Below are 12624 nucleotides of genomic sequence, written 5' to 3'. Positions count from 1 at the left end.
TTCTACCAAAAAAAAGCAAGGATAATGCATTAATTGCCTATTCTTACCCTACAATCTCTCCTTTCTCTAAATATAATGTATCTGGGTATGTAGCTGGGTCTAATGTATCCCTAATGTATATGCTCTGGCTTATGCTTCTTGCTTCATGTAAATCTTTTTTCTTAGTGTCTATATGTGTTCCTTGGAGACAGTGGGCATGCCTTTCACTTATTTTGTGTCATCCTCTCCCTCCAATGCTGAGCACAATGCAGGGGTCCTGGTCATTGCTGAGTAATTTTAAAACATTGACTCACCTGCGCTATGCAGAACAGCCACTCTCATTCTGGGTGGAATCAAGGTAGCAAATCTACTAGACTATGTGGAACTCTCTGAGGTCATTAAGATCTTGGCAAGCATTGAGTGTGGCACAAAAACTCATGGACAATGCTCTCGAATGGCACGTACAACTGGAACTACCAAATTCCCTGCAAAGCTAGTTAAGGGGTAATAACACCACTGTAACGACTTTTAGGTACGTCTTTGCAGCGTGAAACTTAGTTAATAATGTATTACTCATTTTAATGTCACTAAACTCTGTTCTCTGATCAGAGCAAAGCTCTGTTCTCAAATGAGAAAACTGGAGTGCACAGAGATAAAGGGCTTAGTGTTTACAAAATGGGTGAGTGGCAGAGCTGATGTCTGAAGCAAGGCTTTCTGCATCCAAATACAGTGTCCTTCCCATCCCTCTACCCTGACAAAGTGGACTGCTTTCCTGCATAATAAAAACTCTCTGGGATAAGAAAGAGATGCAGATGTATTTCCCTAAATAAGAGAGATGGAGAGATAAGGAGATGATCTTAATCCCAAGTATGATGCATTTGTCTAAAATAATTTCCTCACCTGGACATTTACCGGTCCTGTTCCAGAATCTGGGAAAAGAAACAGAATGTAGCATGGGGCCAAGAATAAGTCCTCCTTAGTAAAAAAGAAAGGGTTAAAATTTGACCCTTTGAAAGTTTAAGGTGGACAGTTTAAGGTTTAATTATCTAGATACCAAAAACTAGGCTGAAAGGCTGTATTTCCTTCCTGATGTCTTTTCAGCTTACAGGGAAAAAGTGAAGGGGTGTGTGTCTGGGGGAAGGGTTAGGGAGGGAAGAATAAGACTCTTTCCTTCTAACAGGCTTTCTTTTAAAAAAAAAAAAAAGAAAAAGAAAAGGAAAGAGAAACAAACGCTTGCTTCTGTGAGTAAGCCACATTTATGTTTAAAACATAAATGAAATAGGGACAGTTCAAGGCACAGGGGCTTGTGTTCTGATTCGGTTGTTTACCATCAATCAGACCGTTGCTTGGCAGACACTGGATGGTTATGAGCCTGAACAAGCTGAAAAGGGGCAGGAAAAGAAGTGGAGGCAGCATTCTTCCTATTTAAAGCTGCATCGCTTGAAAAAAGTTTTCGCAGACTGTGCTGGAGCTGGTGCTGAAAAAGGGGGTTTGCAGAGGCTGCCCTGGGGCTGGTGCTGAAAGAAGAGCCCGCAGCTGACTTCATGGTGCTACAATAACCTTAGAATATACTTTTAACTCCCAGGAGGACCCACATGTCTAATATTTAGACATGATGGCAAACTGGGTGGCAGCAAGACCTCTGCTCATTCTTACTGTTTTATTAGGGCAATTCGTCTCAATAAAAGCCCAGGAAGAAGACGAGGATGGTAAGCTTGCCGTTTGCTTTCCTTGTGGTGTTTATTGCACGGGTTGGGAAATGGGTGGAATATTAAGCCTCAGGAAGAGCACGAAGAGGAGGTTCTGGTTTGAAGTTGAGAAGGGGGCTGACAGACTTGCACCTGGGAAACGGCTCGGAAGACAATCGGGGACATTTGTAAATCCGGAGCCTCTACATCTGCCGTTCGAAGAGTACCCTGCTGAATTCTTTTGGGGAAAGTCTAGGATAAGTCCTTTTGCCTGAATGTGGAGAGTGGGAAGTTTAAAAGGAAAGGAGAGTGCTTAAAACGGAGGGCTAGAGACACTCTTAGTTAGGGGAGGTCTGTGCAGTGGGCTAGAGTTCTCAGAGCAAGGAAAAGTCTCGGCAGAAGCCGAGTAGGGTGGAGCCTTTTTTGTACTGAACTTCAGCTGCTTCATAAAATTCTTTGTTTAGAAAAACCTCTGTAGCCACTCTGATAACTGATTTTTCTTTGTCTTTGGCTCCTTATACTTTTCTCTTTATAGACTTTTGCGTCTCTCCTAGTTTCATTTGTGATCTTACAATCACTTTTGCTTTCTGTGAGACAAGTCTCCTTTCTTTCTCCATGGCAGAGGTTGATAGAAGCCAGATTTCTTATTTTCCCACCCTACTGACTTGACTATCAGGACAGTGGTGGTTCCCTGTTGGAGGCGGAAGGCAGGAAATCGGCATGTCTTATATAATTTATTTATCACGGAGTATTTGCATGGGCAATATTCATTAGACACAAGTTTACTTTCTTCACTTTTTTAAAAATGTAAGACAAATCTTGCCTGGTTACCAATTTTTTTTTCCTATGAAATTTGCATATGTTAGGGTTGCTTTCTCTGGTAGGGTTAAGCAAAAATGTGTGGCTGCTAGCGAATATAAGAAAATATTTAAATTGGTTTCACATTGTTAAATCCTTACCCTCCAGGCCTGAAGTTTCAAATACAGACATGTACTCTTTCATAATAGGCCATTAAAGATTTTCATAACAATATAACATCAAACTCAAGCTTTTAAAACTTAGCACACTTATTAAACTTTTCTGTTACTGTCCTTCATATATATTTTTTGGCTATATACACACATATGTATATACATTTTTGTGTATATATATTTAAAACCTCTTTCTGTGTATTTTTGCTCTATAAATGTTCATAAAATTAATCTAGAGACCCCGAGGTCTAAAAAACATTTAGAGTGAAAATAAGAATCTGCGATGAATACCCAAGAATCTGTCCAGAGTCCCATAGAGGGGGCACTTTCTGAAATCTTGAAACTTTTATGTTACTTTCTATGTTTTAAAAAATGAGACAATTCATAGAAGATTAAACCTCTTGAGTTTCCCTGTAATGTTGTGAAAAGCATGTGTAGTTTGGAAGGGCTGGGGAGATAATAGAATAAGTAGAAGTCAGGAAAGGAGAGGGAAAAATGCACAAAATTACTATAGCGATAGAAATATCTGAATATAAAAGAAGTTGACTCCCCTCCCCCACCAGAAAAACCAACAACTTTCATTCAAAATTTTACACAACTTTCCTTGTTACTATATTTTAAAATAAATTATTTTCATTTATAAGGTATGAAAATAATTGAACATGTGAATAAATGAATGTTTCCTAAAGTATATGGTGTAGGCCATATGTTAAAAGACTTTCTCAAATAGCTGTAATTTCATTGTAGGTTTTTCTGAAAAATGAGCAGAGTTCAATCTACCTTAATACTAATTTATATAAATGTTAGAAATTTGATGCTTGGTGCAAAAAAGCCCCTGATTCCATACCAACTCTCCTCTCCCCAGTATATCCAAATAGCATGGAACATGGAGATCCAAACATTTTATAGAAAAAGGGTAAATTGCTTGCATACATATTGTAAAAGAATAAATTGCTCAGTTATGTTACTCAAGCTAAGAGAATATGTGTGATAAAACTTCAATAGCAAAAGTAAATAGTTAAGGTCTTAATTAAAGGTGATATAAAAAAGAATTCCATAATCCAGGATATTCAGAACTACATAACTTGAATTTACCATGCATATTTTGGTTTAAGTTATATTGTGTAAATACTTGGCAATACTTTATTTTTCCTGTTCAGGCTTGTCACAAACTTAATAGAAGAATCAGAATTTTGAAACTCCATGTGATTTTAAGTTTGGAGAAGAGTAAGTTAAGGTAAACGTTTTAAACTAAAGAAGTTTCTAAGGCACACATGCAAAACAATATGTTTTTCAAATTTTAGCTCTCAGTCATATACTGTGGTACTGACTTTGTGTACGAATATGTCCTCTTTGAAATGTAGAGACTTATTATCATATGCAAATACATACTTACAAGTTTTTTTTTTCTTTTCAGAACTTCAAGTTATATTTTTCTTCTGTTTGTGATTATTTTTACTGGAAATTTAAAGCTTATATTTTACATAAATCACATATATAATGTCTTATAGAAATACTTATGAATGATGAGATAAAAGAAAACAAATAAAGCTTTAGGCCTCTTAGGCCAAAATCGTTACTACTTCTCACTAAATGTTAAGAACCGAGTTGATTTTTTAAATTCATAAAAGTGAGAAAGTTTGAGAGTTGGACTAAGTTTAGTTGGGACTATTAAGTAAAATTAAGTAAACAAATGAGTTAAGATAACAAAAATTAGCTTTTCATGAGTTTGTGTGTGTGTGGAAGTGTGTTGGTGTTGGGGGGCTACCTGAAGAGATTTTCCCATTTGTTTTTTATAGGAGAAAATACTAGTGCATTTATACTAATTTTTATATTTCTGAATAAAGGTCTAATACCTAGGTCTAATACCTAATAAAGGTCTAATATCTAATACTTGAATACATTCTTGTTATTAGAAGTGGACATACTTAATCTTGGAAAATAATCTTTGATATGAATCATTGATTTCAACAACAGAGAAACAGTGGAGAGAAGGAAAGCTACAGAAGCGTACTGCTTTATTTCCAGAGACTATAAATGTCAGTGCTTCTCAGGGGTCAGGCAGGTGACATCAACAAGTGAAGCAAGAGAGTATATATCAACAGGTGATGGTAGGCCTGTGGAGAACTGGAGATGCATCCCCACTTGAAGCCATTCATATCTAATGTTTTCAGAAAGTATTACCTAAGCCAAATACAGTATATTTTGAATGTCAAGTTTGGCTCATGGACCATAAATTTGCAACCCTCTTATTTGTAACCCTATACTAGTATCATGGACCCAAGCTGAGTTCTGATTACTAAGAGATGAGGGGCTCACAGAGGATGAGATGTTTGGATGGTATCACTGGCTTGATGGACATGAGTCTGAGCAAGCTCTGGGAGCTGGTGATGGACAGGGAGGCCTGGAGTGCTGCAGTTCATGGGGTCACAAAGAGTCGGACACAACTGAGAAACTGAACTGAACTGAGGGCCTCACAGTTCTTTCTATAGCATGTGTGCTTAGTCGCTCAGTTGTGTCCAACTCTTTGTGACCCCATGGACTGTAGCCTGCCAGGCTCCTCTGTTCATGAGGATTCTCTAGGCAAGAGTACTAGGGTGAGTGGCCATCCCTTCCTCACGGGGATCTTCCCAACCCAGGGATCTAACTCAAGTCTCCTGCATTGCAGGCGGATTCTTTACCGTCTGAGCCAACAGGGAAGCCCTTTCTTACAGCATGGCCTTCTGCATTTTTATTATATTATGTCTGGCATTTATCTCATCATTCAAATACGAATATCAAGAAACAATGTTTAATACTCAGCAATACTTGGATGGGATCATTTTAAAGGCAGTAGAGAATACAAATATATAGTTTAAGATACTTGTTTACTCATAAATTGTTTTAAACTTTTTACTGTCTAAATATATACTTTGGATCATGCTCATGTAGGATATGCACACTTTTCTTTTATAGTGAATGTTTCAAGCTAGGTTCACCTGCATGTAAGAGAATGTAGTAGTTTAAACAACAAGAGAGTGTTTTTCTCTTATTTTATAAGCTTCTAGTTTAGTAGTGAAAGGCTGGTTTACCAACTCTACAGAATCATCAGGGATTCAGTTTTTTCTAGCTCTCTTATATTCCTAGGGTACAGTCCTTGATGTTCTAAATTCCTAGACAGCTACTAGAATCCCAACCATTATATTTACTTTCCTGGCTTCTAGATAGGGAATAGGAGATAAAGGCTGTAATTCTTCTTTAATGGAGATTGTTAAGTCATCATATCATTTCTACTTACTTATAAGTCATGTGGTCACACAAAGCTACAAGGGCTGCTGGGAAATGTAGTCTTAGCTGGGTAACACTGACAATGTACTCTGTTGAATAGAGTTACGAAGGATATAAAAGGGAGAATAGTTATTAGGAGGCAACTGTAATTCTGGCCACGATGCACATAATTGTCAACCGCTCAGTGGAATAGTTCTGGTTTCAATGGACAGAATATAGCTGAGTAACTGGATTTACCCTGGTTATTGTTCATTCCTGAGTAGAATACAAAACCAAGAACACCGGATGACACTTAAACATTAGGCTTTTATTCTTTATAATTTTTTGCATAGTCTCTTCAAATAAATTTTACTTTTATAAAAATTAGAATGAGGCTTTATTTTGGAGAGTATCTCTCTATATATGTGATTAGTAGATTGATAGGTACAGTAAATGTTTGATATTGACAAATGCAGTGTAGACTTTGATCATGATTCTTTGAGTTAGTTGGTAAGCAATCCACACAGATCAATGCTGAGCTGGTTGCATAAAAAAATCACCTGAAGAGCTTATTGCCAGTGTAGATTCTAGGCTCCTCTTGTTCCCAAATATCCTGATTTGTTGGTTGTGGATGGGATTTGGGAAGCTTTCTAGGTGATGGATTCATGCTGGTGAACCACTGTGTTAAGTCTCTGCCTAGACTCTTGATCTTGATGTGACACCAGTTGGCTTCCTCTTCTAAGGCTACACATTGTGACTTTGCTGATAACTTGCTATTCTAGTCATTCCTTTCACTTACAAGCCTGCTTATTTAAAATTTATAGATAAGACATTGTGAATTCACAATCATTTCTGGAAAAAATACTCAAGACCCAAATCCTCCTTATGGCGAGTTAGATGAATCATTCTAAGGCCACACTATTGAAATGTATTTCCAGGTGACTAGTCTTCTTTTTCTTTGCTTTACTTCCTGTTCTTCACACTTTTATCATATCCCCGAAGGCCAAAGACACATCGCGTTGATCATTCTAGAAGTTCACACAATGCCATATGTTAAGTAAAAACATCAAGAGGAAGTTTTGTTTTGAGAGGAGGAGACTTAGAGTTTAAAGTTATGTTAATCTACTTTTTTTCTTTTTTTAATCAAATAGTTTGCTCCTACTTGAAGGAGAGTTCATGTTTCATTTCTTAGTCTTATATGGCAATTTATAAAATATTTAACATTGGATCAGTCACTTTTTGACTGATGTTTTGTGTTCTGAGATTACAACACTGAAAAGTTTAGACTTATATATGAGAGATAAAGTAATTGTAGGAAAAAAAGACTAAAGTTATTAATTATTAATTGACCTACTACGTACATTTTGGCAAGTTGAACATGTTTATTTAAGACAGTGGAATTGCTAGGAATATGTTGACAATTCAGTTTTCCTCTAAATTTCTTTTCATGTAAGTTTCATGTGGCTTTTTCTAAATTTTATTTAATGCTGAAGAGCTTTTACACACAAAGAGTATCTATTCTTGTCATTTGTGTGAGAAGTAGTCTATCCAGTGGAAAATTTTTCTTTGAAGTTGTGACTGCATTGGTGGCTTTCGTGTTTTTACTATTTTATTGGTATGTTTAAAACTAAACTCTTCAACAGAAATCAGGATGGTTCCATCTCATACTGAGTATTTTTCCTAAGGAACAGTGTATCAGGGACATTACAATAGCACAAGATCTTCCTTACCCAATTGTTGTCTTCTACAGAGAGGTAACATTAACAATGTTAAAAAGTTAGCATCAATAAATTAGTGAACATTGTCTCTATAGCTTTCTGGTATAATTTTCAAACTCAAAAATGTTTGTGTGCTTTAAAAAGTTTTTTTTTAGTTTACATCTGGGAAGGAGGAAAGACAGTCTCACAACTGGCTGGTTTTCTTTCCTTTTTCTTTCTGGGTGTCTGCTCAATCAGAATTATAAGTTCAGTTTAAAGATGACGCTATTGCTTGCAACGTAAGCCTCATAGCCTTGTTGTAGTCTACATACTTTAATAAGTAAAGTAAGCCACGGTCCCACCGTCATTGCGAGGACACCTGGATTCTGATCCATCTCTGCTACTTAGGAGTTTGGCAACCTTTAGACTCCTTTCTTTGAGGGCAGGAGAAGAAGAGAGTGACAGACAATGAGTTGGTTTGGTGGCATCACCGGATCAATGGACATGAGTTTGAGCAAACTCCAGGGAAGCCTGCCATGCTGCAGTCCATGGGGGTCACAAAGAGTCAGACACAACTTAGTGACTGAACAACAACAACAAATCTTACCGATCCTCGGGGTCTTCATCTGAATTTGAAGAAATTATACACACCCCTGTCAATCTGATGGAACTCTTAGGAGGGTCATTTGAGAAATTTACCTGAAGGCAATTTTAGAGCATTTACATGAGACTCACAAAGTGATATTTCGGTCTGATCTCAGTCATCACAGCTATAAATCTTGGTGGCATAAATTTTACTTTTACCAAATCTTTGAATTAGTTTTGAAGAACCTTCCGGATTTGTCCTCCTTCTGTATTTTGTTTGTTCTCCATCTCCTGGGGCGAGTTGCTCCGTTAATCATGCTCTCTTTTCCATAACTTCAACAGCTTCCTTTCTATGAGTTCTTTCCTCTTAGCCGGTAAACAGCTCAGCTCCCTCCCAGGGCCTGTGTCTGGCTTTCACCCTTTCTTTATTCTTAGCCTAGCTGCTTTAAAGGAGCAGAAGAGTGTTCTGTCTGACCCCGTGCCCTCGCTCATCCTATGCACTCTCACTCTAGCTCCCTCTGTTCCTCCTAACCATGTCTGGTAATGTGTGAAGTTCCAGTGGCCTCCTTTCACCTCCCATTAACGACTTCAGCTTTCCTGAAAGGCCGTGCTCCGAAGGGTCCCACTTTACCCTCCTGACCTTTCCTTCTCAGTTTCATGGGCTCCTTCTCTCTCTCTCTCTTTTTTTTATCCCTTAGCAATTTGTTTTCTCATAGGATTTAGTCCACTAGTTCCGTCTATTCTCTTCCTAGATTATCTAGGAATCTTACTCTCAGGGTTTTGCTTAACCGCTAATTGCTGATCATTTTCAAATCTCTCTCTTCAATGTTGATCTTCCACATGAACTTCGGAATACCCAATTTCCCACTGGCTGGTTCATAACCACTTCAAGTTCAGTGTACCCAAAACTCAACACATTATCTTTCCTTCCAGACAGGATCATCTTTCTCATGTATTCTTTATATCAGTTAATGGCAGCATCATCCTACTTGGTTATTCAAGCAAAATTCTAATCAGTTACTAAATTCTATCATCGTACCTGCTAAATATTTCTCAAATATACCTCCTCTCCATCTCTACCGCACCTCTTGTGCCAGTTTAAACTCTCATGGATTACTGCTTTTTACTGCAATAGCATGTAAGTTCATCTCTTTGCCTCCCATGTGGTTACTTCCCATCTGTACCTATTGGGACCACCTCTGTTGCTATTGTGTTATACAACTGAAATCTGATCACTACCTTCCTTAAAACCTTCCATTGACTCCCATAACTCGAGGAAGGAATAATGTTCAAGTTCCTAAGCAATGCATACAAGATCTTTCATGATCTGTATCATTTCTAGAATTTTAGTCCAGTGGCTGTCATTCTTTGCCTCAAAACAAGGAACTGCCTGTAGTTCTCACCTTCCATGACATACATGCACACACACTTTTCCTTAGTCTACTTCCCAGGTTCCACTCCATGTCATAAATTTATTTTATGTATTAGGTGTATGATTGCTATTCTTTGCACATAGGCCAATTGAATATTATTTTTTTTTAATCTAAAAAAACCTCTCCCACTATTTATTCATTCAAATATGAGTTAACCAATTTCAGATTTAGATTTTTCAAGTTATAGTTGCATATTCTTGAGTAATTTTCTTGCGTGCTATATGTTTTAGTTTTCTCATCTATAAAATTAGAATAGTAATATTTACTTTAAATAATTATTTTGAAGATTATCATGTAATAAACCACCTACATAGTAATATGGTTCCTAACAAAGAGTAGGAGCTCATCAAATGATTATTGATACTATTGTCCAACATAATTATCCAGTTGATATTATTATTCAACTATTTAATAATATAACAATAATAATAAATGCTTATTGGGTAATTATAAGAACCAAAATGTTAGATGTTATGGGAAAAATAAAGAAACAACTTTTCTCTCAAAGAGATTAAAATTATTATAAACCTTAAAATGCAAATTTTATCTACTATGGTCACTTAGGCAATGCATCAGTATTTTTATCTAATATCTAAATCAGCTATATTTTAAGCTTACTTATACATTTTGCCCTACAAATAGAAGAGCTTTACTGTAGTGTCTTCTTGTGTAGGTTTACTATGGGAAAAAAAAAGAAACAAAAACCTCTTTCCATTAAATACTTTCTAAGGGCCATGTGATTTGAAGCATTATTCCTGCTCTCTTGTTTCATACCCCACACACATTTCATTCTTTGCGGTTTTCTCCAAGATGTGAGCAAGCCAAGCATTATCCACTCCATGCAGTGGGTGCTGCCTCACGTCTGTCTACCAGCTCTGTCTGTTTCAGAGTTTATTTTCTGAAAATATGATAGTCATAAAAGTCTGTATTAAAAACTGGAAGCTTATTTCCCACCCTGCATTGCTCTGGATTGCATCTGGAATGAGAGGAATTGCTTCACTGCATGGGGATTTACAAGGCAACTCCCAGGACTATTTGGATAGAGTAGTGGGAGTGACCATCTTTTCCCAGATTTTGCAGCAAGTCTCCTCATTTTCCAAAGACTGCTGGTTTCTTCACTCCCTTTACTCCCAGGAGATTTTTGTGAAATTGACTCCAGAAAGCAGACACTGATGTAATATGTAGGCACATTCTTCATGCTCACACTTCCCTTATTTTGCTGCAGTTTTCTTTCTTCTCAGTTTTTCAAACTTGAACAAAATGATGGGTTTCACCTGGAACAAGGTATGTGCATGGAATTTCACCAGATAATTAGTAGTTATGAATTACTTTAATTAATTTTTTTTATTCAGTAGAGCTGTTCTGTGGCCATCAGCTTTATAGTTTTTCATTATGGAATTTAAAAATATTTAAAATTTAAAAATATTTCAATAGAGAATTTAAAAATATATGGATATGTCCCATAGCAAATACAACTTATTTATAGAGATTTAATATTTTCATTAAAAAGTTTAACTGCTTAAATAGCAGTTATATAGTTATTATTTGCTTCTGAGGTAGAAGAACCTATCAGATTCATTGATGCTAGTTTGAAATTATTTTTAAATTTTTTCTTTTTCATTCTTTCCAGAGCTTTCTATTGAAGAAATGATTAAGTTACAATTTAATTCAGAACATTATGCTTCTCATTTAGTGCTCAACTTTCATCTAGAGTTTCTGATAGGATGGACTGGTGGGTGAACAGTGAGTTTAACTGGTTACTATGGGAAGATGAACTGCAAAGAAAAAGTTTCTAATTTTCTGGTCTTTGGCTACAAACACAAACCCTCTGAAGTTTTATAAAGAAAACTTATACTTTCTTTTGAAAGGCAGAAGGGCACTGGCCATTCTAAGGCAAATGAGTGATTCTAATATAGGAATCTTCTTTTACATGAGCTTGTGCTGAAACAAAGAAAAAAGCACTTGGAGTCAATGAAGGAGGAACAATTGAACATTCCATTGACAGCTTGTGTTTAAGCTTTCAGGTGCTACAAGTATTATGTCTTTCTGAGTATTCACAAAAAAAATGATTTCTTTTTTCATCACTTCCCCGTTTCCTTTTAAATCTTGGTCTCTAGAGGTTAGATTAGGCATGTGTTTGTTTGTGTTTTTATTTTCTCCCTTATGTACAGTAAAACTGAACTGAATTTTGTTGAGAAACAACTAATAATTTCTTGAACCAATGGAATTCTTATTAGCCTGGGAAGATTTCAGGATACTCACAGTCTATTTCATTAAAAAAAAAAAAAAAAGAGTGGGGGTAATTCCTTTATGAATCAAGATTGAAACAATGAGTTCTAAAGAAATTAATCAGTGGATGCATTGAAAGTTCCATTGGCAGTATTTGTGTTTGGGTACTCGGAGGATGATGAAACAAAATTAAATTAAGTGTTTTATGATAATTAGTATTTTCATGATATTTTGGTACATTCAGGATATAAATATTTCATAAATTTGTTAAAGCTATACTCACCTGATCTACCTTGTACCCCCTCCACATCTATTCTGTGAATGTAATGTTGCTAAAGTCCTAGGAGGACAAGCAGTTCCAGTTTTAAGAAAACAGTTTTGAAGATGACTTTGAAACTTTTTTAAGGGAAATATGCTTTATACTTTCAGTTTGAAGGAAAGACATTCAGGAATCTACCTGAGAATCAAGGTCTCACACTGAAGAATTATTTGGATGTCTTCTTCTCAAATATGGGCTTCCCAGGTGGCGCTGGCAGGAAAGAACCCTCCAGCCAGTGCAGGAGACTTAAGAGGTGTGGATTTGATCCCTGGATGGGGAAGATCCCCTGGGTTGGGAAGATCCCCTAGAGAAGGGCAACCCACTCCAGTATGCTTGCCTGGAAAATCCCATGGACAGAGGAGCCTGACGGGCTACAAAGAGTCGTATACAACTGAGCAACTGAGCATTCACCCAATCTGAGTGTATTATTATATGGTAATTTGCCTTTTATGATTTTTCCCCAGTATTCTCTGGCCA

The 12624-nt window shown here is 36.6% G+C and overlaps 1 protein-coding gene across 2 annotated transcripts in view; it reads left to right on the top strand.

Moving 5' to 3' along the window:
• The first annotated feature begins 1241 nt into the window (after positions 1-1241).
• Positions 1242-12624, top strand: part of COL5A2 (collagen type V alpha 2 chain) — a 148486-nt gene continuing 137103 nt past the window's right edge. For both annotated transcript variants that reach the window (XM_065931912.1, XM_065931911.1), the window contains exon 1: positions 1242-1688. In XM_065931912.1, coding sequence (XP_065787984.1) covers positions 1592-1688 — 97 coding nt within the window. In that variant the 5' untranslated portion in view covers positions 1242-1591. The remainder of the gene's footprint in view (positions 1689-12624) is intronic.

Source organism: Muntiacus reevesi, chromosome 3 (genome assembly GCF_963930625.1).
Source record: "Muntiacus reevesi chromosome 3, mMunRee1.1, whole genome shotgun sequence".
Classification (NCBI taxonomy): Eukaryota; Metazoa; Chordata; class Mammalia; order Artiodactyla; family Cervidae; genus Muntiacus; species Muntiacus reevesi.
This window is presented reverse-complemented; position numbering and strand designations above follow the sequence as displayed.